This window comes from Hyaena hyaena, unplaced genomic scaffold, assembly GCF_003009895.1.
Source record: "Hyaena hyaena isolate Hyena2069 unplaced genomic scaffold, ASM300989v1 scaffold_199, whole genome shotgun sequence".
NCBI lineage: Eukaryota > Metazoa > Chordata > Mammalia > Carnivora > Hyaenidae > Hyaena > Hyaena hyaena.
Genome location: NW_024080831.1, coordinates 2,267,433 through 2,291,284, shown reverse-complemented (window position 1 = coordinate 2,291,284; position 23,852 = coordinate 2,267,433). Strand labels below are relative to the sequence as shown.

Sequence of the window (23,852 nt, the reverse complement as noted above, 5' to 3'; positions counted from 1 at the left end):
CCTGCTCCCTCTGGAGGAGGGGTATGGATAGGTGGGCAGCCTCCTTTCCAGAGCTGGCATTATAACTGTGTTCCCTGTGCCTGGCACCCCTCTTGCCTCTTCCCCTGTCTAAGATTATGGGAGTTGGAGGGTTGTTTGCTGGAGTGTTGGACCCTTGAAGCAGACATAGTGGGATGCCCTGTTGCTTGGTAGGGGAGAAGAGAAATACCTGTGGGGTACCTTCAGAACACACTGGACTTCCTCTCCTGGAAGAATATGATCCAGACCCCTGTATGTGGAGGAGGCCCAGGGTTTCAAGCTATTTATTGCTGGAGAATTACTTTATGGCTTCAAGGTCTGATCTGTAAAAAGATGGGGCTGGATGCCTGCCAGCCCGGCGGGCCTGGGGCGTTCCCGCCCACCCTTGCCTTCGGGTCGTTCCGCAGTCTGGATTGGGAGGAGAGGACGAGGGGTTTCCGGACTCGGCCCCAGGCAGCCCCTGCGTGGCTGTGACGTGTTTCGCCCCGCCTGTCTTGGGTGGTGACGCGAGTGGCCACGCCCCTGCGCTGACGTCACCGGCCCGGTTCCCTCTCCGGGGAGCGGCGGCGGACGCGCGGCTCCCACCCCCCTCCCCTCTCACGGGCTCTCCCCTCCCCGGTGGCGGCCGCGGCCCGACCCTCTGCAAGACGATGGCCCGAGCCCCGAGCGCGGGCTAGCGTGCCTGGGTGCCCGGCCATGGGCTGTATCGGCTCTCGGAGTCCAGCGGGTCAGGGTAAGAGGCGGAGGCCGGGCACGGGTTGGGGAATCGGCTGCGGCTGCCCGGTACGCGGGCCGCGGATGGGTGGGGGCCTTGAGGAGGGGGCCGGTGTCGGGAGAGGGAGGAGCTTGTACCGGGGAGGCGGGTCTGGTAAGAGGAGGGAGCGGGAAGGAGCGGGGAGGGGGCTAAAGCGACTCGGCTTCGCGACCAAGGCCTGCCTGCTTTTGGGTTTTGAAGGGTAGACTCGTGGTCTTTCCGCCTAGATTCCCTCTGCTGAAGGTGGCAGGAGGTGCACAGCCTTGGGAGGGGCAAGTTGTCCATAGCAACTGGCCATCCACGCCTACACACTTGCCGCCCGCCCCCACCCCCCCTCCAGCCCACACCTCTTCTTTCATTGCCCTGGGAGTGGCCCTATGCTGGGAACCTGCCTCTTCTAGCTGCGTCCCAATCCCCTTAAGGAGGTAGCCGGCAAAGCCTGTCAAGCACCCCAGCACGGAGTTTTTGGCGAAAACTTACAACCTCCCCGCCCTTTCAGGTAGTTTATGAAGGAGGCCGAGGGCCCATTTGGGGCACCTGTGAGCACCCAATCGCCTCTCACCTCTTAACTACTATTTTGGTTCCGTTTCCCCACTGGCAACAAAAACATTATCCTACCTTGTGGAGAGAAACATGAGCCAAGAGAGAGGCCATCAGGGCTAACTACAACTGCTGATCCCTGCTGCTTGGGCCTTGGTTCCCATGGACGATGGGTGGTGCATGCTGGGGCCTGGCCATACTCCTATGCATCTGAGGTCCAGTAGCCTACTTAAGTGTCATGGGTTTCTCCAAGCCTAAAGCCAGGCAGGTTTTGTTTTGTTTTGTTTTTTGTTTTTTTTTTCTTTAATGACGTTGAAAGCAGGGTTTTGGAACGGGTCCTGGGCTTTCAAGGCAGATGGTCAGTCATACAGGCCTTAGCGTGGTTGGTACTTGAGATGTTTTGGAGCAAAGACTAGCCGAGATTTGTACTTTCCTTGGTTCCCATGAGGGATTCTGGGATTTGTAGTCCTAAATTAACCTCATGGCATTTGAAGCTGAGAAGCAGCAGGCTGCTCTGATCCCTCTGGCCCTGCTAAGGCTTGGGGTTCAGGAAGTCATTCCTCCTGTAGTCGGGGGAGAGTTTTGCTGACCTTAGGAGTGGCTTTGAGAGCCCTGATTAGGTACCAGCTGGGGGCCAGGGATGGCCTGTAACCTTGTGTCTTCCTTCTGGTTGGTAGCATTTCTGGGGACCACCAGCTGGCTGAGGCTCAGGGACAGAGACGGCTGCTCCAGCTAAAGGTCAGTTGTGATGTACATTGCCTATTGGCACTGTCTAGGGGATGGGCCTCAGCTCCCTGAGCTTCAGAGAGCTCTGCTGGGCCCCTGGCACTCCCACCTCCTCAAAGCCATGAGGCAGGAGTGTTCTCCTTCTGTGACTAGGCACAGGTTCCAAGTGGGGAGGGGACTGGCTCAGCATCCGGAGCCAAAATAAGAATAGAACTGGGAGCTGAGCCTGGAGCAGTTCTGGGCTTTTGGTTCTCTGCATCAACACAGCCAGCATGCCTATGATTTCGGTGCTGGGCAAAATGTTTCTGTGGCAGCGTGAAGGGCCTGGAGGACGATGGACTTGTCAGACAAGTCGCAGAGGTGAGACAGGGACTGTAGATGTGATTTGGGAGGTAAGGGGAAGCTGAGGAATTGGGTGCTCAGGTGGCAAAAGGAAAATTACTCCGGCTTAGATATTAGGAACTGGGATGATACAAGAACAGCCAGCCTGGGGCCAGACGGGGCATCAGGCAGAAAGCCTTAGGGGACTGGGGCGAAAGTAAGAAAAAATCATGGGTTTGTCGGAAGAGAAGAGTAAAGAGCTGCATACCAGCTGATGCTGGCGAGAGGAAAGAACCAAGAGAAGGAAAGCAGCAAGCCTGTAAAGGGTCCAAGGTAGTGGTGGGAGGACAATGGCGATGGTGGTGGTGGAAGATCGCGGTGTGCTTTCCAAGAGGAAAGGGTAAGGCCAAGAAACCCAAAATTCAGAATTGATGAAAGTTTAGGTTTCATCCCTAGGGTTCTGATGGTAAAATCTATCCAGAGGAGGAAGGGGGCCAGTGGGCTGCCACAAAGTGGCCCCCAGGGTCCTGAAGTTCAGCAATGTGGGATAGGGGCTTTCAGAATTGTGGAGAGCACCAGGTGGTTGCTGATATTGGGGGGCGGGGGGAAGGAGAGTGGTAAGGAAAAATGATAGGGCATCACGATAGAAATGGGGATTTTGGCAGAAGTGGGAGCCCATGTGAACAGCCTTTCCCCCACCCCTCAGTGGCCTCGGACCCTGCTTGGGCTGTGGAGTGGATCGAACTTCCTCGGGGCCTCTCTCTATCTTCCTTGGGATCTGCTCGGACCCTCCGAGGCTGGAGCCGGTCCTCCCGCCCTTCCTCCGTGGACAGCCAGGACTTGCCAGAGGTGCTGGGTCCCTGGTGCTGGTAGGGGGAGGGGGGGGGCCGCTTTCACATGAAGGAGATCTGTATCCCGCACCCCCGCCTCGGCAGCCTGCTTCTGGCACCCTTTTCCTGCGAGCGGAGGCGCTATCCGGCCGGCGGGGCCCAAAGCCGCCCCCGCGCCGGTCTGCTCTGCTAGGCCTGGTGCCAGCGGGCGGGCTCTGCTCGAGCCTTGGGCGCTGACGTCAGCGCATCCCAGGCCGTATCCCGGGAGATCCTGTTGCATGGTGATGGGTTGCCAGGGAGACACACACCTTTTCTCTGGGTCTGGGCCGCAGCTGCGCGGAGCGCCCAGCACGGATGGGGGTGGCTGGGGGCAGTGAGGGGAGGGAGGGAGAGCAAGCCAGGAAACACCCAGCAGGTGCTCCTCCCCCCAGGCCTGGCTGGAAGCTAACGGCGCCACCCTGGGGCCCCTGTAAGCCAGGTACTCGGGGTGGTGTGGGCAGAGGGTGGATCTGAGGTCAAGGGAGCAGGTGGAGTCCCTCTTGTGAGGGGTGGGAACCTGATCTGGAGAGCTAGGCAAAGCCAGGGAGGGGGCATGTGCCTCCCACTTCATTCATTCATTGAGGGAAACATTTGCAGGGGCTTGCCAAGGAGAGCTGAGCCAGGCGTAGGGTGGAGGTGGGAACCTAGGTGAATCAGAGTCAGGCCCTGCCATCCTGAGATACCTCAGGAGAGATGGAAGGGCATGCCTGAGGGTGGGGGTGGGGATGGTGGTGTCTAAAAAGAGACAGAGAAAACTGGACTTAAAATAGGAGGTGATACTTGAGTCAGGCCTTAAATGGTAGGGAGCATTTTGTTAGGCAAGGATGGCGTTCTTAGCCCAGGTGAAAGCCAGGTTCCTTTGCCTGGAGGCAGGAGGGATGCTTGCTGACAGGAAAGGTGAACATGGGTTTTATTGGACAAAGGAGATCTGTCGTGGATTCCAAGGCCTGAAAGGAGGCAGGGGGCTCACAGAGTGGGCTCCTTCAGTGCCTCGCTGTGAAGCTAGGACTTCATTGGACAGCCGAGGAGCCCAGAAGAGATTTTAAATAGGGACATGTGACCAGTTGCACTCTCGGAAAATTGTTTACATTTATACTTTGCCTCATTCACTCAGCCTGTGTGTTTAGAAAGGTTACTCTGTACCAGGCACTGTGATAGACTCTGGGGTGCAGCAGTGACCAAAGAGACCAAATTCCTCCAAGAGCTAAAGACCAGTGAGGGTGACCGATGACAAATAAGGAAACATGCGAAGTGGGCCATGATTACACACACAGGGTACGTTCATAGAGGATGGTGACTTGTTACAGAGGGAGGATGGACAATTGGTTGGGTGGCCAGAAAGACCCTTCTGATGGAATGATGTTTCAGCCAAGACAAAAGATGAGAAAGAGCGAGCCACCCATGGGGAGGAGGGAGAGGAACACTTATACAACATTCTAGGCTGAGAAAATAGCATGGAGTTGGAGGAGCTTATGGATCCACAACTATGCTAATCTGGACATGGAGTATTGAGGGCTTGAGAAAGGGAAGGCAGTGGCAGTGGGAGCAGAAAGGATGAACAAAGCATAGGGGAGAGTTGATGGTCATGCCAAGGTTTGGAGCCAGACTGAATGGGCAAATGGATGATGCAGAGTAAGAAGCTGGGGAGCAGGACCAGATATGGGAAAAGGTGTTGGGTTGGGTTTGGATCATGCTGAGTCTGTGGCCTTGGTAGGCTGTAGAAACAGCTGGAAGACTGAGAGGAGAGGGTCAAAGAGGAGAGGACCTGGAGGAAGTCCTTGATGCTGTAGCTTTCTCCCTTCCTCTTTTTCCTTCTCAAAGGTTCTTGACTTCCCAGACTGCCCCTTTCCCCTTTGGGAGCTGAGAAGGTGGGGGGAGGGGTGATAGCTACAGTTCTGCTCCTTTGGGTCTGCCTGGATCTCTGTTGCTCCTTGGGAGGACATAGCTTGCTGGTCCTGGCTTCTTAGCCTCCCTCTTACATACCTCAGCAGCCACGGAGACATATGTGCTGCCCTGGCATCTCTTCCCAACTCCCGTATTCCCTTGACACCTTGGGTGGGTGATGGGCATGTAGGGGATGCTGCTGTCAGAGGGGCACTGACCCTCTGGTGCTGTCACCCAAGGTGAATGTTGGAGACACAGTCGCGATGCTGCCCAAGTCCCGGAGAGCCCTAACTATCCAGGAGATTGCTGCGCTGGCCAGATCCTCCCTGCATGGTATGCACCCCCTTCCCACACGTCTGGCCACTCTGTCCTTCCTTCTTCCTTTTGCACATACACTTTGGGACCATATCCTGTGAACTCTTGCTGGGATCTCCCTCTTCCTCCCCTTCTCAGATGGATCCCAGCTTCCTCTTCCCATGCCATGTGGACCCAAACTACCACCACCCTCCACACCCCTCTCAGATGCTCTCTGGCCTGTGCCCTCACCAGGCCTCCTTCTGCCCCACCTGCAGGTATTTCCCAGGTGGTAAAGGACCACGTGACCAAGCCCACCGCCATGGCCCAGGGCCGAGTGGCTCACCTCATTGAGTGGAAAGGCTGGAGCAAGCCGAGCGACTCACCTGCTGCCCTGGAATCAGCCTTTTCCTCCTATTCGGACCTCAGCGAGGGTGAACAAGAGGCTCGCTTTGCAGCAGGTGGGGACAGGAAGGGGTCAGCCACGCATTTGTCATAGGGATGCTCCCATCACCTCAGTCCTAATGTGGAGGTTGGAGTCTTTCCACACCCCTCTCTCTTTCCTCTCCTGTCTCTAAGCTGAGCCCTAGTCTTAGTTCTTCTAATGAATTCTGCTAACGGACCTTCTCTGCTAATGAATTTCATGTCCTCCCTGACAGGAGTGGCTGAGCAGTTTGCCATTGCAGAAGCCAAGCTCCGGGCATGGTCTTCGGTGGATGGTGAGGATTCTACTGATGAATCCTATGATGAAGACTATGCTGGAGGAACTGACTCAGGTGAGGGGCAGTCCATGCTAGTGCCCCTAGCTGGGGTGGGACTGCATGAGAGGCCTTGTGGTTCAGAGGCCTTTGGAAGGGGCTGCGGTGTGGACCCTATCCAGGCAGTCCTTGACATTTCCAGGGGCAAGAGGGCTGTCCCCGCTCATGGGTGGGCAGTCAGCACCTGGAAATGGAGTAGTTCCTTTCCTACAGGTGCGGAGACTTCTCTGCCAGTGTAGCTGGGCCTTGTCCAGAGACGTCGCCCACACCTTGTGTGCAGCTGTGTCTCTGGGAGGGTCTGCTGTGTCTCACCTTTCCCGCCCAGGGCAGCCTCTGGCCAGCTGTGGCAGCACAGATTAACCACAGCAGCACAGCACCTCACAGGGCCGTGGCCCCAGGCAAACAGGAAGGCATGCTGGGCCTGGACTGCCCACAGGGCTGTGCTGGCTCATGCTCCGCATCCTCAAATTCCATCTGAGACCTGCCTGTGGGCCTTTCTCTGGGCCAGTGCTCGCAGAGGGAGGGGGCCCTGCGGGGCTGTGCAGCTGTGCACAGCCCTCCTTTCATCTTCCGATCCCCGGCCCACATGGCTGACTTTCTCTGTAGCTTCTGGGCTCCTGCCTCACAACACTCCTCCCACCCCTACTCCTTTGCCTTTGAAGAATGCCTCTGCCAGTCCCCACCCCTCCAGCTAATTAACAGATTCTTCGAGGGCAATACATTAGAGCAGACTGGCAATACATTAGACTTCTGCTGTGGTCCAGAGGTGACTGATTTGGATGCCTGAGGCCAAGATGGAGCCCGAAACCATAAATGCTCTTGTTTGATTGAGTTCCAGGCCTGCTTTGATCCCTGGTGTAATGATAATAACTAACATTTATTCAGGGCCACTACTACCCCACGTAGAACCTTTGTACAAATTCGAAAAAGCACCTCTCTCTCTGCTGGGCACAGTCCCATGCTAAGGCATGCTGCTTGGTGAGCAGAGGGTGGGCTGAACATCAGTCCACACTCGCTGCCTTGGACAGGCTCCCCTTGTGCAGTGAACCACTGGCACAACCGTGGTATCCCTCCATTTATTACGGTCTTACTTTGTGCTACTTTCTTTTGTTCTCTTAGCACCCCCATACGTAGGTATTTTAGTTTCCCCAATTTGCCATTAAGGAAATGGAGGCACTGAATGGTTAAGTGACTTGCCCAGAGTTACCCAGCTCCTACCCACTCTTCCCAGAGCTAGGTGTGCCAAAGGTGGAGAGAGATGAATGTGGCTTCCAGGTTGGCCAATTGAAATGGGGCTAGTAGGGCTTAATTCTTTTTTCTCTCCTGCAGATATGGCTGGGCAGCTGCCCCTGGGGCCCCACCTCCAGGACCTCTTCAGTGGCCACCGATTCTCCAGGCCTATGCGCCAGGGCTCTGTGGAGCCTGAGAGCGACTGCTCACAGACCGTGTCCCCAGAGACCCTGTGCTCTAGTCTGTGCAGCCTGGAGGATGGGTTGCTGGGCTCCCCGGCCCGCCTGGCCTCCCAGCTGCTGGGCGATGAGCTGCTCCTCGCCAAACTGCCCCCCAGCCGGGAAAGTGCCTTCCGTAGCCTGGGCCCCTTGGAGGCCCAGGACTCGCTCTACAACTCGCCCCTCATGGAGTCCTGCCTTTCCCCCGCCGAGGAGGAGCCAGCCCCCTGCAAGGACTGCCAGCCTCTCTGCCCGCCCCCAGTGGGCAGCTGGGAACGGCAGCGGCAAGCCTCTGATGTAGCTTCTTCTGGGGTGGTGTCCTTAGATGAGGATGAGGCAGAGCCGGAAGAACAGTGACCCAAATCATGCCTGGTGGTGGCATGCGACCCCTGGCTGCTGCTCGGGGCAGAGCCTCTGTGCCCAAGTGCGGGCTGGAGGCTTCCAGCAGAGCTCCAAAGCCTGGAGGGCTCCTGGGAGCACTCACTCCTCCGTTGTGTGTTTTGCATGAAAGTGTTCGGAGAGGAGGCAGGGGCCAGGCTGGGGGCGCATGTCCTGCCCCCACTCCTGGGGTTTGCCGGGGGTTGCCCGGGGCCTCTGGGGCATGGCTACAGCTGTGGCAGACAGTGATGTTCATGTTCTTAAATCAAAAATGCCACATACACATTTCCTCCTTGGATGATGTGAACCCCTAAGGGGGTGGTTGTGACTGGGCCCTGTGGGGTGGAACTGGAGGGAGCCCTGCCCCCTCTCCCCCTTCCCCACGCCTCTCTCTTCTCTGCTTCTCTCCACCTCTGAGTCCATGTGCAGTGCTTGATAGAATCACCCACCACCCCAGGGCGGGCTGGCTCTTACCCTCCTGGAGCCTAGGATTGAGCCGTTCCCCCTAAGGGCCCCTCGCCCAGCTGGGCTCATGCTGTGCTTTGCCTCTCCATCATCTCTAAATCTTCTTCTATTTCCTAAAGAATGAGGGGTTTTGGTCTGTTCTTTCAGTCGGATATTCTCTGGGAGGCACTGGATTGATGACGGCATGTGCCCTATACCCTTTGCCTGGCACCTTGTAGGATGTGTGGGCAGGATCCCAGCGGCTCACGGCCTGCCTAGCTGCCCCCGTTCACCGGGTTCTTGTCAGAGTGGCCTTGGGAGAAGGGATAGCTCTGCTTGCTATGGAGCTGTGACTTCAGTGTTCTTCCTGAGAAGGCCACAAGGGGGCCACATGGGTGGCTGGGCAGTTGTCTGTGGGCGCCTGACTGAGCCTGGCAGGAATTGTGCCAACCAGTGACAGTCATGTGGGCGTGTCTCTCCTTGGGGAGGGAGGAGGGTAGTGCCTTTCTTGGCTGAATGAAAGGCCAAAGCTACAGCACTGAGGGCCTTTGCCCCAGCTCGGGTGTTGAGAACCAAGCAGTGGTGGCCTCTGTGGATCCTGTATTCCACAGACAGTGAGCTCTGGAGTCTTACAGCTGTGGGGGGTTTGGGTGGCTGCAGAATCCCGAGCCTTGCAGGCTCTGGCTGGTAAGAGGGCCCAAGGTAAGAACAAGAGCTGATGGGCACAGGCATTCTATATTTAAGTGGCTCATTAGGTGTTTATTTTGTTCTACTTAAGAATTTGTTTTATTAAATTAATATAAAAATCTTTGTAAATCTCTATATACATCTGGTCATTGGAGGTTCCAGTATAAACCCATCTTAGTTCCACCCCTTTCCCCCTCAAAGGGGGAGCAGGGGTCAGGTGACTCCACCCCATCCTGCCAGGGGATGCCGATCTTCCTGCCCATGGAACATTTGCTGCAGGTGGGCACTGGGTCAGATTCCAGGTAGGATGAACCAGGAGCTTGGCACCCCAAGATTAGAAGGGAGGCTAGGGCTCCAGCCTTTAGTGCAGGTGCCTCCTTTTCCAAGGCAGAAGGAACAGGAGAGCTTCACAGTCTGGACCAATAGCCATAGCCACTGCCATCTCAGTCCCGCCCACTGAGGGGGTTCATTGGCACTTGTCATCACTGTCAGAGGGGCTCCCCTCCCCAGGGAGGCCATGATGGGAGCGGGGCCCCCAGAGTGCATGAACCTCTGTGGTCTCTGTGTCACTGCTGCTGGTGGCACTGTCACGGAAGCTGGCTAGGGGCGGCCGGACTTTGACGCCCTGTGCTGTGACAGAGCCCTCGATAGCCTTCCGGAGCTGGAAAGGGTAGAGGGTCAGATGTGTGGACTCTGAGCTCCCTGCTCAGACTCCACCCCAACACTTACCCTGGGTGAACTGGGCACAAACAAGCCTGCATGCCTGTTTGAAAGCAGAAGTGGTTTGATGGCCATTATCATCTCACCTCCTTTAGGGTGACGATCCCAATGAGTCTGCCAATACTGGTGACATAAGCATGGTCCACTCCCAGTAGTGAGAAGATGGTGTGAGTCTGCAGGGTGGGGAGAAGATACACTGGATGTCCTGTGCAAGGGGACAATTCTAAATTACGGGTCAGAGGGCCCAAGGACAAGGTGGGGACAGGGAATAGAAGGAGTGCCATCCATAGATCGGGGAAGGGAGGGTCAGCAGAGGGAAAAGAATAACAACATTCCTGCAGCCAGGCCTCTGAAACTTGATAGTGGGAATCTTTAGGTTGCTTATTTGATGGAGAAACAGAGAATTCTTTGGCCCATGTTAGAAAGAAGATGATGGAGAACAGCTGTTCAAATGTGACATGTGATGATTGGCCATGCACTGGGTGAGGTCTTTTTGAAATTAGTAACTTCAGTTTTGTTCTGAGATACCCATTCTACAGGAGAGGCAGTATGAGGCTCCATGGTGAAGTGACTTTGCCTTTCATCACACTGTCCGAGGAGGCATTGCCCTAGTCCTGTGCAGATGTTCCATCAGCCACGGAGGTATCTGGGAGGGAGGTTCCGTACCGTCTAGGGTACTGGCTCCGGATTTTGTGCCTCTTGCCCCATTTTAGTAGCTGACATATGCTTCCCATTTGCCTCCAGTGGGCTGGCAGTTAAAATGTCCTTTCACCCTGGCTCTGACTCTTCAATCATGGCCTGAAGCACTCTACATCTCGCATACCGTTTGCCTTTTCTGGGGCCCAACTGGCATCCCAGGTGCTGTTGAGATGTAGCTTGAAGTCCAGGAAAACAACAGTCAACCACAAATTCCCATGTCTTTCTTGCTTTGGGCTCTCCCCCGAGCTTTCAAATGTAATCACCAAGGGCTCAGAAATTGTCAACCAGCTACCCTTGGGTTCTAAGTAGATTTTCTTGGGCCAGATGTCTTGAAAAAAACTCTACCGACACAGCACTTCCTGGAATTTTTGGCCTATCACTTATCGCAGTGTCTTGAGTTTATTTGTAAGCCTCTTGGCTTAATGTTTGAATCAAAATGGGCATTAATGACCCAGCTTTTTGAGTACCACTCAGGACTCATTATAACTGTCTGAAAGCTTTAAAAATATTTTCTTGGGGCGCCTGGATGGTCCAGTCGGTTAAATGTCCGACTTCGGCTCAGGTCATGATCTCGCAGTTCGTGAGTTCGAGCCCCACGTCGGGCTCTGTGCTGATGGCTAGCTCAGAGCCTGGAGCCAGCTTAAGATTCTGTATCTCTCTCTCTCTGACCCTCCCTGCTCACTGTCTCTCTCTCTCTCTCTCTCAGAAATAAATAAAATGTTAAAAATAATTAAAAAAATTTTCTTATACAGTTGCTAAATTATTAAAAGGCTTCCAGAACTGTCCTAACTCTCCATCTAAAGCATGACAGTACTTATACAGCAGTTAGACGTTCATTTTTAGAACAAGCTTTTCTGTGGTCCTTTAATACCTTTGTCATAACTTGTTAGGGTTAGCAAGTTCTTCCTCATATCTAACTTGAATCCTACATGCTACATGTTACCTTTTGGTTTCCTCATCTCACTTCAAAGTTTTTTTTTTTTAATGTTTATTATTTCTAGGAGACAGAGAGCATCCTCATCTCACTTCAAAGGGAAACCTATATTATAAGATTTTCTGTTTTAATAATCCATTAGCTTTGTCTTCTTATGGTTTAATAATCCCTCTAGCTTCTCTCAAGGATCCTATTAAATTGTTCCCCTGGATTTTCTTTTTCTCCACAATCTTAATTAGAATGAGCTTCTGGGAGACTCTATGCCTTTTAGGTTTGCAGACCACTGGTCCCAGGCAGTCACCAAGCCTTGCTGATCTGCTCCCTAAACATGTTTGCCATGCTGACTCCCTCCCTATCCTTACCAGGCCCAGGCCCCAACATCCTCATGGGTTCTGCTTTTGGTCTCCCTTCCCTTCAACTTGGCTTTGCCATCCTATGAGCTTTCTCAAACTTGAGTGAGAACCCAGACTGTCCAGAATAGCCCACAAGACCCTTCCCAAGGCCATCCCAGCTGGTCTCAGATTCTGCCAGGCACTCTAGCTTCCAGCCTCACATAATCACTCATCTTTTTCTGAAAACACCCATTTCTTAAACACTTGCACCCTTCCCTCAAGTTCCCCACTGTCTGCCTCTTAGGATAAACAGTAATAGAAGTCATTCCTTTCATATACTGAACTCCTACTATGGCCAGGCACTGTTCTAAGTATCCCATAGCGAGTCCTTCAAACAAAGAAGAACCTATGATGTAGGTAGTCTGAGCCCCATTCTACAGATAAGGAAAATGATGCATAGAGAGGCGAAGAAATTTGCCAAGGCTACACAGTTAGCTAACACGTGGCAGACTGAGGCTTTAGGTAAAGCCTGGCTCGTCTAGCTTTGGTATCCTAGCCGCCCCCCACCCCCACCCCCACCCCCACCCCAGCTGCTTGTCTGCAGGTGGCCTCAGAATGAATGCGGCAAGTAGCTGGTATGGCTGGCGAGCTAGTCTCATAGGTCCCTAAATAGTCTGCAATGGATTCCCTCTCCCTGTGAATGTTCCCCTCCTGAACTTGACTGGGCTACTACTAATTGATTCTTCAGGCTTGCAAGGACATTTTGAATTCTCATCTTTTACGTTCTTATCACTTCTAGTTCTTTGTACTTTTGTTAGTCTGTTCCTCAAAGGCTTCTTTTCCTCTGATTTTGAAGTTTGTAACAAACACTTACTTTGTTCTTTTCCATTTTAATTTAATTAGACACCAGGGAGCTCATTGGAGGGCCTGTACATCTTGGGCTTGGGAACAGTGAATTGACAGGGAGAGGGACAACATGGCCTTCTGAAAGAATCCTGGGATTGTGGCCAGGGAATCTGGGCTCTCGGCCTGGTTCTGCTGTACTGACTCAGGCAAGTGACCTCTTCACTGCCTCAGTCTCCCCGTACATTAAAATGGTTAAATCCCCAAGCTTTTAGGTCAAACCATCTTGGATTACAGTACAATTGTGCTGCTTACTAGCTGTGTGACCTTAGGCAACTTGCTTAACTTCTCTGAATCTCAATGTCCTCATCTATAAAAACTGGATTATCACAGTGTCTAATACAGTCCAATTGTGAGGATTAAATTACACATGTGAAGAGCTTAGCCAGTGGCTGGCACATAGCGGACACTATAAAAAATGGCAACATTATCACCATCATTGTTACGGGATGTTCAAGAACTAAGTAAGATGAAAGAAAAGCTTTAGAGTTCTTAGGAAGAAAGGCTTTAAATAAAAACTCAGTGTAGTCTCAAGCCTAAATATATTTTTCTTGCAACTGTACTGTAGTTCCCTAGTCACTTTGATCTGATGTCTTTATCCAAAGGCTTATACGTTCCTTCATTATCTTTTGCGTTTTTTTAAAAATTACCTTTTGCTTTTCTGTTTCTGCCCCTTCCTTCCTGGCCCAGCCCCTGCTGGTCTGGGATAGGTCGGCTCTTTTGCACAGCTTGCATCTCAGCAAGCTGCTGGAGCTGCAGACCTGGGGAGTGTTCCTCCACTGCCTGCACCCCCATGCCTTGGAGGCTTGCACGTTTAAATCTGTCAACAATTTGGTTAGAATACTTGGTTTCTACCCCAGCACTCAGTTGGGTGCAGGCTTCCTGCCTTCATTCAGAAGACGGAAGATGCCCAATGAGGCTGCTGACCATGCTGGGGAGCCCCCGAGAAAGTCCTCCACAGAGAGCCCCAACCTCCACCAACCTGTCTGCACTCAGGTTTTCTCCCCGTTTCTGCAGGCCATTTTGCCCTTCTACTGAGCTATCTTCCTGTGTCCCTACCAGTTTTCCTTTGGCTTACATTAAGTCAGACTTTCTGGGGTCTGACATTCCAAGCCCCCCACTGGGTGTTTCTCATCTTTGTTTATCTCTTCTCTGCAGTGTCCCACCCCTACTTGGATGTTTGTTAGCTTGTTTATTAGATTTTCTTATCCTGCCTGTTTCTCACCCGTTTTTTTCAGTGTGGGTGTATCAGCCTTGTTGGGTGCTGGCAGTCTCCTGCCTGGCTCTGACCCTAGCCTGGCCCTCTGGCTTCCACCCAGCTCAAGCCCTGTCTTTGTTGCTGCTTTGGTCCAGAGTTCCCTGGGGGCAAGGCTGAGCAGAGGAAAAATGATGCCTGACTCCACGGTAGGCAGGAACAGGCTAAGGGCCGCTGGCTCCTGGCCTCCCATCCTTTAAGGCAATGTGTCAGAAAACAGCACAGAGCCCACCCTCCACTATCCTGTTTTCCCCTACTGGCCCGAGTCCAAACTGTGGGAGGACCTAGATCCCCACCCTGTGTTAAGAGCCCAGGCCAGCCCCCCTGGCCACCGACGCTACCTTGTGCAAAGAAGTCCGCTCCACCAGCTGGAAGGGGGCAGGGTCAATTTTGCAGTCGCTGAAGTTGACAGGTTCATCTAGTTGCTGCTCCTCCCATTCCAGAATCTGAGAGGATGAGACAAAGAGGATTGGGGGAAGGTGCCAATAGCTGCTCTCACCTCCCCGAAAGCTCCCACCTCACGGCCCCTCCTATGGGGATGGCAGCCAAGATGATGATTGAACACTCCCAGGAAGAAACAGGGTCCAGAGTCCAGTCACACCTTACCTCCTCGGGGGTCATCTCGCCTTCCAAGTCTGAGTCACTCTAGGAGAGAGGGACCGATGTTGGCAGCTAGTGTCTGGGGGTGGGGTGGGGTGGGCGTAACGCCCCCGGCTTGGGGGGGGGCACTCATCCCTCTAGCCTGCAGCCCTTCCTGTCCAGTGCTCCTGAGCTACAGGGAGAAAGGGATCACTTACCGCCAGGGAGATTCGGACCCGCTTCAGCTTGCGCTTGTCACATGATTCCGACTTCTCCAACTTTGTTAGAGCCAGAGAGAAGAGGAGTTGATGTTACAGGGAGGGAGGTGAGGGGTAAGTGGTGGAGCTGAGAGGAAGGGCGCGCAGCAGGGACAGAGCTGACATCTAGGAGGGCAGAAGGGCAGGGACAGTGGAGGCAGGCTCTGCAGGGTTAATGGAGAGGTGTTCTCAGTAGCAGAGAGAGAGCTGGAAAGAAAAAGACAGAGAGACTCCAACTACTCACCTCTGAAGCAGCCTCGGGGGGTGGACTGCCACAGAAGAGGCTCCTGAGGGTGATGCCTGCCTGCTCCATGTTCCCTGTGTTCCCAAACACAAGGCCCCGGGGCAATGTCATCTTTGAGGGCAAGGACCAGGAGAGGTGAGAGGGCAAGAGGAGAGGCATCCGGTTCTACCCCAGGCCCATGTTGGCAGCCGCTTAGCTGGGATGTGTGTGCTCAAGCAAAAACATTGGGTGGGCATCTCACTGGGTCTCAGGGCCGTACTCCGGCTCTGCTAGTGGGAGAGAAGCTTACCTGTGGGACTCTCCCCAAGGTTCATGGTGTTACTGGGCCCTCTCTTGAGAGCAGGCTTCAGGGGCTTGTGAGTCTCCCCCCGGGCTGCAGGGAAACCTGAGTCCTCTGTGTTCACCTGCAGAGGCAGGACGGGGCTGGTGAGGCTGTGGCCCCAGATCACTTCTGTGTTGCCCTCCCAATCAGTCTACGTGACATTTAGGATTTGTGTGATTGTGGGATTCTCCTGCACACCTGGAAGCGGACGGAGGTCTCGGGGCTGGGGGGACTCTCCTGATCGGACGGTGGAGAGGTCTGGGCGGCTCGACGCTCCTGCATGTACTGCCGCCGGCGGGCTGGGCTCAGCTGTGCCCCCAGCAACGCTACCACCTGCGAGCGCTCAATGGAACCCAGGAGGATCATGGACTCTGGGTAGAGCAGGTGAGAGGACTCAGAAGCTGGGGGTGATGCCCTCCTACTCACCCCCTGGGCGCCTTTCACACCCAGAGTGGGCCTTGGACACAGGCCACACACCAGAGGGAATCCTTGGCTGACAAATGCTGGCCCAGCCAAGGAGGCTGGTTCTGAGCTCCTGTTCCCTCCCTCTTCCTGAGCAGCAACCCTGGGGGATGCCCAAGCACCAGCGATCCCTCCTGGTCTCACCAGGGGACTCCACGAGGGCCAACATGCGGCCCTTGGTCCTGTGCAGTGCCAGTCGAAGGTCCCGGAAAGTGCAGCTGAGGGCCACGTGGGGAACATCCCGCACCATGATGTCTTCCACTCGCATCCGGTACTGCCTGAGGGTAGAAAGAGGCACTTAGTTTGTGATCATGATGGGGAAAGTAGCCCAAAGCACTACCATCCCAGGGCCATAAGAAGGTCCCAGAGCCCATGGGCACAAGGGCTAAGAGCCAAGGAGTAGTTCTGCCTTCATTCTAATCAGGTGGGGCTAGCTGAGGCTTCCGTAGAGTGTGGACAGGGCAGCTCTGGCCAGGACAGAGCAAGGTGGCTGGTCTTCCAGCTTCACTGTCTGAGGACCTTGCTGGAGGTGGTCTGAGGGGGGTCCTTCTGACCCTCACCCGTACCCCCCTTGTCGCCCAGCCCTCCATACTGGTGGCGGCCCCAGCCCAGCTCAGGCAAATAGGGCAGTTTCTTGATCCGGATGATGCTGTCATAGAGTGAGGGCTGTAGGCTCTGCGCAACGGCATTGGCCAGGATGACGGCGATCATGACGGGTAGGATGTGGGCGATCTGGCCTGTGAGCTCGAACACGATCACGGCCGTGGACACTGTGTGTGTCACTGCTCCCGCCAGTGCAGCTGCCCCTGGAGATAGCCATCCTCAGTCTCCTCAGGGTGCTCAGGTCCCAGATGACCCTCCCCACCCAGGGATGGTCCTCTGGGGGCCTTCCAGACCACCCAGTACACTACTGAGGACTCGCTTCTGTATCTGAGCGAAGCCTGGTTCCTGCCAGCAGGGGGCACCAGAGCCTCAGACCCTAAAGCCAGGGGTCTTGGGAGGCAGACAGGGACCTGGAGCACTTACCCACCACTGCATAGCCACCAGGCACAATCCGGTAGGTGCTGCCATCAGTGTGAATCCCATCTGGAAACCAGGCAGCCATGCTTTCGCCCACCAGACGCCCAAATGCTGCTCCTTCAGGGAGGGGGGTGGGAAGAGAAACAGGTAGTGGAGGGGGAGGGCAAGGGCACTAGGAAGAGAGAGGGTCAGAAGGTGGGGGAGGGGCCAGTGGGTCATTCAGTACAGGGACAGTCAGGGGGTGGGGTTGGGGCTGAGGCTAGACCAAAACCCGCTCCCAGGCAGAGAGGGGGCAGCCAGTGGGTGGGAAGGGTGCAGGCTAGGAGAACAGGCAGCTGAAGACTCACCAATGACAAAGACCGGCATGAAGGCCCCACAGGGCACTGGGATGGTGGTGGCCAGTGCAGACATCCAGAACTGTAGGCAGGAGGTGGTTCAAACAGGTAGAGGCACCGCCAGGCCCTAGGCAGCCCCCAGCTCCACCCTGAGGAGGCTAGTTGCTTATCAGTCAGGCAAGCTCCCAGCTATCCCAGAATCCCCCAGGGGCAAAGGAAGGAGAAGTACTCTAGAACCAGATGGCTTGGGTTCAAGTCTCACTCTGCCTGTCTAGCTCTGAGCCAATTATGTAACCTCTTTGTGCCTTGACTTCCCATCTTGAAAAGAGGGCTACTTTATGGAAAATGCTTAGAACAATGTCTGGCACCCAGGAAGCCCAGGTCAGGATTAGCTATACATATGTAAGGAGCCCTACCTTCATGAGAATGAAGATGACCAGGGTGAGAAAGACGTTGGCATGTGGTGGGCTCCAGGCCTGTGAGGTTCCCGGTGGCTCTAGCTCCTCTACCAGGCCCTGGCGGACCCACGTCCGGTTGTCAAACAGGGTGACCAGAGTCTCTTTCTGTGAGAGCTGTAGGTGAACAGGATGCCTCAGACTGGGGAACCACCAGGATGAAAGGAAGGGGCCCAAAGGAGAGCAGAGACTGTTGGCTTTAGAGGGGATGTATCCAAAGGGAAAGCACCAGTGTCTGTTCTGCCTGGAGTTACCTGTCCAGCCATGAACTGTCCAAACCCAGGGGGGAAGGTCAGAGTGGAGATGAGCAGGGTCACCAGAGCTGGGAAGAGCAGGCGCCTAGAGATGTAAGTTTCACAACATCAAACATGGGTCGTGTACCTACTACAGATGTGATAGTCTGGCTGCTCTCACATACCTCAGGGCTGAGGTCACAGCAGAGCCTTGTGCTTAATAAAAGCACACAGTTCTGAGAGAAGGTCCCTTTTGCCGTTCATGATATGATGGCCCCAAGGGAGATGGTTGTCTGGGGTTATTATGAGCCCAAATGCCCTTCTGTTGTCTCTTGACTCCCCACGTAGGTAGCGGAAATCCAACCCATTCCAGCCCGCTCTTGGACACCTCTGAGCTGTGACTCTTCTCTACACTTTTAGAAGCCCAGCTGAAGGTGCATTGTGTGAGCCTATGGAGAAGTTTCTGCCTTTGTTTCTCTGTGGTGACTTAGCGTGAAGGTCAGTGTTGGGAAAAGCTATGGTCACTCATGAAGTTGACCGAAGGTGCCAGAGGGAACAGGTTCAGTGGGCTGCCTTTTCTCTGAAGGACGTCAGTCCCAAAAGAAGTCACATCTGGGGCCTTCCCGCTCCCAATCCTCAAGGTCATGAATGAGAGAGTTAGGTTTTGGAGATAAAAAAAAATCTCACCCATTTCCATGCTTCAACAGAGGGGAAACTAAGGCTCAGACACTCTCCAGGGATCACTTCCATCTGTCTAGGCCAAGGGCATAGGGTAGGGAAGTTTTAGGGTTTTTTTGTTGTTGTTTTGGGCTTTTTAAATTTTCTTTTTTTTTTTTGAGAGCAAGAGAAAGAGAGAGAGAGTGTGTGCGAGTGGAAGGGGCAGAGAGAGATGGAGACACAGAATCCAAAGGTGGCTCCAGGCTCTAAGCTGTCAGCACAGAGCCCAATGCGGGGCTCAAATTCATGAGCTGTGAGATCATAACCTGAGCCAAAATCAGATGCTTAACCAACTGAACCACCCAGGCACCCTTTAAATTTTATTTTTAAGTACTTCCTACACTCAATGTGGGGCTCGAACTTACGGTCCCAAGATCAAGAGTCACATGCTCTACTGACTGAGCCAGCCAGGTGCCCCACATAAACCTTAATCTTTAATCTAAAATGCCTTGACTAAAAATTCAAAAGTACCAATTTTGAGGTAATTCATATAAAAGCCAAAATGTTCAATCATCCTGGAAAACACCATTGGCTGATTTTCTCAAAGTGCCATCTTTAACTGGGCTATTCTTTGCCATTTGACATGTCACTGGCCCTCTCATCCCACTGTGACTGTCGCACAACCAGAGAGGAGGAGCCCAGGTCCACTCACTTCTTCATGAGGAAACGGTTGATGGTTTTCTGCTTCCGCATCACCTGGACAATCTTTCGGTTCAGGTAGACAAAGAGTGCTCCCCCGAAACCACTAGCAATACTAGAGAGGGAAGAAGTACCAGGGTAAAAGGGGGTCTTCCCTCTTCTACCTCCTCCTCTCCGATGCACCCCAGCTCCCTGAGCCCCTCTCACCCAATGACAGCAAAGGCTGGCAGCTCCTGGAGATCAAAGGGGAAGTCAAGCCGGAATCGGGTTTTGAAGAGAGCTGTAATGGTCTCTGAAAGGAAAGCAGAGTAGCAGAGGGAGGCAGGTGTAGTGTCGAGGGCCCTCTCTTGAGCCATCTCAGGGGCCCTCCTCATCCCCCAGGTCGCCCCCACCTTCATCACGGTTCCAGACCGCCAAGACCCGGAAGATGAAGGCACTGAAGGTGGCAGCAAAGAAACCTCGCCAGTAGTTCCGCACAGCGAAGAAGGTGGAGGTGACCTCAATGCTGAATAGGACACCTGTGAGGGGGCAAGGCAGAGTGCCACCTGAGGCTTGGGACTGGCCTAAGGACTCAGACCTGGAAGAGAGGGGCAAAGGAGGTGAGGCCAAGGACAGGGCTGAGGGGTGGACTGACCACCTACCTCCAATAGGTGCCGCAAAGCAGCAGCCTACTCCCACGGCACAGGCAGCAGCCAGCATCTCTGTGTTCCGGGATTCATTCTGGCAAGAGTGGTGGAAATGGGTGTCAGCATGGCCTCAGCAGCCTCCCCCTCCCCCTCTGCTTTCCTCCAGGGTCTCCCTTACCTCATAGATGCCCCCAAAGAGGGAAAGGAACTTGCTGAGCAGGGCAGCACACATGCTGGCGATATGCACAAAAGGGCCCTGGGAGTGTGGGGGCAAGTGGTGAGTGGGGAAGGGGCACACCTTGACCTTGGCGTGCCAAGGTCTTCTTCCTCCACTGGGACGGACTCCTTCGGTCCCCAAGCTGGAGTTACCTCTTTGCCAAGGGGCATCCCGCTGCCCAGGGCACAGGTCAGCCCAATGACCTTAGCTACAAAGGTCTTCAGGGTGAGGTATTCCTTCAGCACCACTCCCCGCAAGATGGTCTTCATCTCTGGGATGCCAGACCCTGGAGGGGTTATGATCCCAGGAGAGTCATTTGATGTGCTCATTTCAGAAGATCCCATCACTGCCCTCCCCTTCTTTCTTATTGTACCGACAGCCTGAGGAGCCAGGATCTGTGTGAATCCGGCTGAGAAAGTGATGAGGACGATGGGGTAGGTGACCCAGGCCAGGTACTGGAGCAACAGGCTGGTGTTCAAGCCTTGGGACATCCACTGTTGAGCTGTGGGGAGAAGATGAGCTGCTGGACCTTAGATGCACACACCCAGTCCCCGCCTAGCCACTGGGACACACTGATATGACAAGCTGTCCCAGGGAGAATCGATCCATTGCAGAGAGCCTGGGCATGAGGGGTAGGGAGAAGTCCCACAGGGCATTCACTCGGACCAAGATCACAATAGGGAACAGGGTCAGTTGGAGAGGGGAGGTGAGAGGTTGTGGCCTATGGGAGTGGCAGTCAGACTGGCTGGGGAAAGGGATCAGTAGCCAAGTAGCCAAGATGCTTGGACCAGTGTGGCATGGAGGAAGCAGGTTGGTTCTTCCCAGCCTTCCCCTTGCCAGCCCTTATCCTTACCCTGCAGACAGGCAGCGATGGCATAGTCCATGGCCCAGCTGACCAGAGCCATGAGGAGCCCCAGCAGGACCAGGAAGATCCAGTCTTCACCAACCCTGGACACTAGGAACTTATGACAGTGTACGGAACAGACTGGAAACAGGGAAATGAAGAATGGGGGAGAGGCTAGCACCAAAGTGTTCCAACCTCTGCCACCCAACCCTCAACCTCCCAATGGGTAGCTCTAATGGCCTCTCTCCCCCCTTAGCACAGCACAGCACAGCCAGCTCTCCTGCCCCAACCCGCGTCTTACTGTGGCATCGGGCGCAACGGCTCTGTCCATATTCCAGGAGCTCTGGGGGAGCCCGAGGGGAAGGTGGACCCCTCCAGGTCTCGGGCCCTCCCAGGCGAATCCGAGCAGCTTCCTCTTTGGCAAAGGCCCCAAGGTCCTGAGTATACCGGCCATACATCTGAGGAATAGGGAATATGGGGACATTAGCAGATGTGGGCTGAGTGGGGACCTCTGCATCAATTCTGCTTCTCCCAGCCTCTATATTATATGCCCCTCCTTGAACCCACAGTTCCCACTTTGACTTGGGGTGTGGAAACAATGCACATTGCAGACCGTGGGGGCTGTCCTGGCCAGAGTGATGGGGACAGCCAAGGTACAGTGCACAGCGTTGGGGGTGGCAGAATAATCGTCTTCTTCTCACAGGCCTGCCCAGGAAGCATGGAGGAGGAGGAGTGGGAGGGAAGGCTCCAGAGGAAAAGATGGAAAAACCTAAGGCAGTCTGAAAGTGGGAGGAGGGAAGGTCAGAGAATAAGGGATGGTCAAGGACGGAAGGGTAACAATGAGGGCCTCATGGAGCTGGGGGCAGCTGAGTTGGGCCTAAGAGCAGGCGGGGCCTCAATCCTTATCACGTTCCCACTGGGCCTCTAGCCTGTGACCGACTCAGCTGCACCCTTTCTACCCACCGTAATCCCCTTGTCCCCATTCTCGACCTCTACCCCCCCACCCCCACCCCACCCCAGGCTGCCAGCCCAGCTGGGAGTGGAAAGTCTCCGGGTGGGTGGAGAGTACTGGTGGCCTCAGCCCCACTCTGGAGCTGCCCTGAGTCCAGTGGTGGGTTGGGGACCCGGCAGAAGCTGATGGCTGGGCTGTGACTGGGGATGTTGGGGTGCTGGGACGGGAGAGTTGCTGAGCCTCAGCTAGACCTGCCAAGCTGGGCGTGTGTTGGGGGGTGGGGAGGAGTAGATTCCGGCTGCCACCCGCAGAGCTTCGGGACAACACAAAGGGCTCCTGTTGGGGCTGGGGTTGGGGGGGGAGGGAAAGATAGAGACAGAGCGAGAGAGTGATAGAGAGCGAGAAAAGGGAGGAGAGGGAAAGGGAAAGAGAGGAGAGAGAGGAGAAAGAGAAAAAGAGAAGCCAGGGGAAAGGCAGAGAAGAGAAAGGAGGAGAGGAGAGGGGAAGAAGGAAGGAGGAAAAGAGAGAAAGTAAAGCACAAAGAGGCGGACACAGTGTAGGAGGGGGAGGTGAGTGTGTGAGAGAAAGACAAAGGGATTAGAAGGAGAAGGGGGAGAGGCTGGAGCAGAGAGTGTTGAGAGGCAGCATGACCCTGAGGATTCGGCCCAGAGATAGAGACCAGGCGAAGGAGGTGGAGATGTGCCTGGTGTAACAGATAGACACCATTTCAGAGGTCAGGTGCCTGGCTTCTTTGACCAAAGCCCCATTCTCAGCCAGGACAGATTGACAGACACCTCCCCCACTCTGCGAAGGCTTGCAACCTCTCCCTTGGCTCCGCCCCCTCCCTGCCACCTCTCCCTGTCATCCTGTTTCATCCAGTCTCTCTCTTATAACGGGGCACCTCCCAGCCCCAGCTACAGCCCAGGACCCCTCCTCCTGGAGAGGTTCCCTCCCAGCCTCCTTCCTGAGCTAATTCCAGTCTAAGCTAGTAAAAAGGAGCACAGGGTCCACTCCCTTCCCTAGAGTTTGGGTCCTCCACCCAGTGACACAAGAAGGGGTAAAAGGCTTCTCAAACACTAAGTTACAATGGGAGTCATGAGTCAGCTCACGGCTCCAGGACCCCTGCTTCTAATGAGGTCAAGGGACACCCCTGAAGTGGGTGGGGGCTGGATACCCAGGCAGCATGGACAAAGGTCCCAATTCCCACACCCATTCTTGGTTGACCCATCCTTCCTAAAGCTTCTGTACCAAGAGTGAGGGGCAGTGTACAGGAAAAGCTCTTTTCCCCCCAGAGAATCGCTTCCTGCCAATCAATGCTGGGTTGCTAGCCCCCCCCCCCCACCGGGGGTAAGGGCTGGGGGTTGGGTTTGGGTCTGATCTATCCACGCGCTCTTGTTTCTAAGTCCAGTACAGTGCCACACACTTAGTGGGGATAGAGGGAATGTCTTGGATGGTGGAGATAGGAGGGTAGAGAGTAAGAGTTCAAGGGTGTGAGGGGTGCTGGGGAGGGCTAGTGGGGTGCTGAGACCTCAGCCCTGGTGGTGAGGGGGAGGAGCAAAGAAAGCGCCCGCATGTGGGGATGGTAAAGAGGACACCTGGGACAAGCACCTGATGTCCTTGTCTTACACAGCCTCCTCGCCCCCACCCCGCCTCAGCTGCATGCAGCTTTCCACCCCTTAGCTCTCCAGCCTCTCGGGGCCCTCGAGCCTCAGTTTCCCCAGCTTACTTCTGGAGCGGGCTTAGGGTACGCCCCCGGGCCTCGAGCTTCCAAGGGGAGCCCACAACAGCTGTGCCGGGGTGCATTCCGGAGGGTTCGGCTCGGCTTCTCTTACCAGGGTCTGCTCATACTGCAGCGCCCGCGGCTCCATCCCTTCCGCCACTGCCGCCGCCGACGCGGCCGCCATCTCCGCTCACGGTCCTCTGGCTTCCCGGTGCGGCTCGGGCTCGGGCCCGGACTCGGCTCCCGGCCGGCAGAGCCCGCGCCGG

At 54.9% G+C, this 23,852-nt stretch overlaps 2 protein-coding genes across 6 annotated transcripts; one reads left to right on the top strand and one right to left on the bottom strand.

Moving 5' to 3' along the window:
* The first annotated feature begins 43 nt into the window (after positions 1-43).
* FAM131A (family with sequence similarity 131 member A) lies at positions 44-9,244 on the top strand. Of its 4 annotated transcripts, none has more exons than XM_039241673.1 (6): positions 44-751; positions 3,066-3,208; positions 5,352-5,445; positions 5,685-5,867; positions 6,066-6,182; positions 7,494-9,244. In XM_039241673.1, the coding sequence occupies exons 1-6, from the start codon at positions 715-717 to the stop codon at positions 7,967-7,969; spliced, it is 1,050 nt and encodes a 349-aa protein (XP_039097604.1). In that variant the 5' UTR covers positions 44-714; the 3' UTR covers positions 7,970-9,244. The 4 variants fall into 4 exon arrangements, with proteins under 4 accessions (XP_039097604.1, XP_039097605.1, XP_039097606.1 ...); XM_039241674.1 differs by lacking the exon at positions 3,066-3,208 and adding an exon at positions 1,990-2,050; XM_039241672.1 differs by lacking the exon at positions 44-751 and adding an exon at positions 2,123-2,398.
* An 88-nt stretch (positions 9,245-9,332) lies between these two features.
* On the bottom strand, positions 9,333-23,814 carry CLCN2 (chloride voltage-gated channel 2). 2 transcript variants are annotated; one of them, XM_039241670.1, is made up of 24 exons: positions 23,699-23,809; positions 21,216-21,372; positions 20,924-21,055; positions 20,444-20,572; positions 20,223-20,356; positions 20,032-20,109; positions 19,869-19,947; positions 19,620-19,745; positions 19,435-19,519; positions 19,241-19,342; positions 17,893-17,977; positions 17,600-17,755; positions 17,196-17,265; positions 16,855-16,965; positions 16,421-16,634; positions 15,973-16,106; positions 15,565-15,737; positions 15,334-15,448; positions 15,045-15,118; positions 14,762-14,821; positions 14,571-14,609; positions 14,306-14,410; positions 9,928-10,014; positions 9,333-9,782 (listed from the first exon to the last, which is right to left on the bottom strand). In XM_039241670.1, the coding sequence occupies exons 1-24, from the start codon at positions 23,768-23,770 to the stop codon at positions 9,588-9,590; spliced, it is 2,712 nt and encodes a 903-aa protein (XP_039097601.1). In that variant the 5' UTR covers positions 23,771-23,809; the 3' UTR covers positions 9,333-9,587. The 2 variants fall into 2 exon arrangements, with proteins under 2 accessions (XP_039097601.1, XP_039097602.1); XM_039241671.1 differs by lacking the exons at positions 9,333-9,782; positions 9,928-10,014; positions 14,306-14,410; positions 14,571-14,609; positions 15,045-15,118 and having other exon boundaries at positions 14,777-15,007; positions 23,699-23,814.
* Between the last annotated feature and the right edge of the window lie 38 nt (positions 23,815-23,852).

What these genes read in the sequence shown, in the direction of transcription:
- FAM131A (XM_039241672.1), top strand. Translation starts at nt 2,311, where the DNA reads ATGCCTATGATTTCGGTGCTGGGCAAAATGTTTCTGTGGCAGCGTGAA. An exon ending in TTGTCAGACAAGTCGCAGAG is followed by an intron (nt 2,399 to 3,065) that starts GTGAGACAGGGA and finishes CCCACCCCTCAG; the next exon opens with TGGCCTCGGACCCTGCTTGG. An exon ending in TGCTGGAGGAACTGACTCAG is followed by an intron (nt 6,183 to 7,493) that starts GTGAGGGGCAGT and finishes TCTCTCCTGCAG; the next exon opens with ATATGGCTGGGCAGCTGCCC.
- CLCN2 (XM_039241670.1), bottom strand. Translation starts at nt 23,770, where the DNA reads ATGGCGGCCGCGTCGGCGGCGGCAGTGGCGGAAGGGATGGAGCCGCGG. An exon ending in CATGCCGGTCTTTGTCATTG is followed by an intron (nt 16,966 to 17,195) that starts GTGAGTCTTCAG and finishes CCCTCCCTGAAG; the next exon opens with GAGCAGCATTTGGGCGTCTG. An exon ending in TGGTGGCTATGCAGTGGTGG is followed by an intron (nt 16,635 to 16,854) that starts GTAAGTGCTCCA and finishes GGCTATCTCCAG; the next exon opens with GGGCAGCTGCACTGGCGGGA.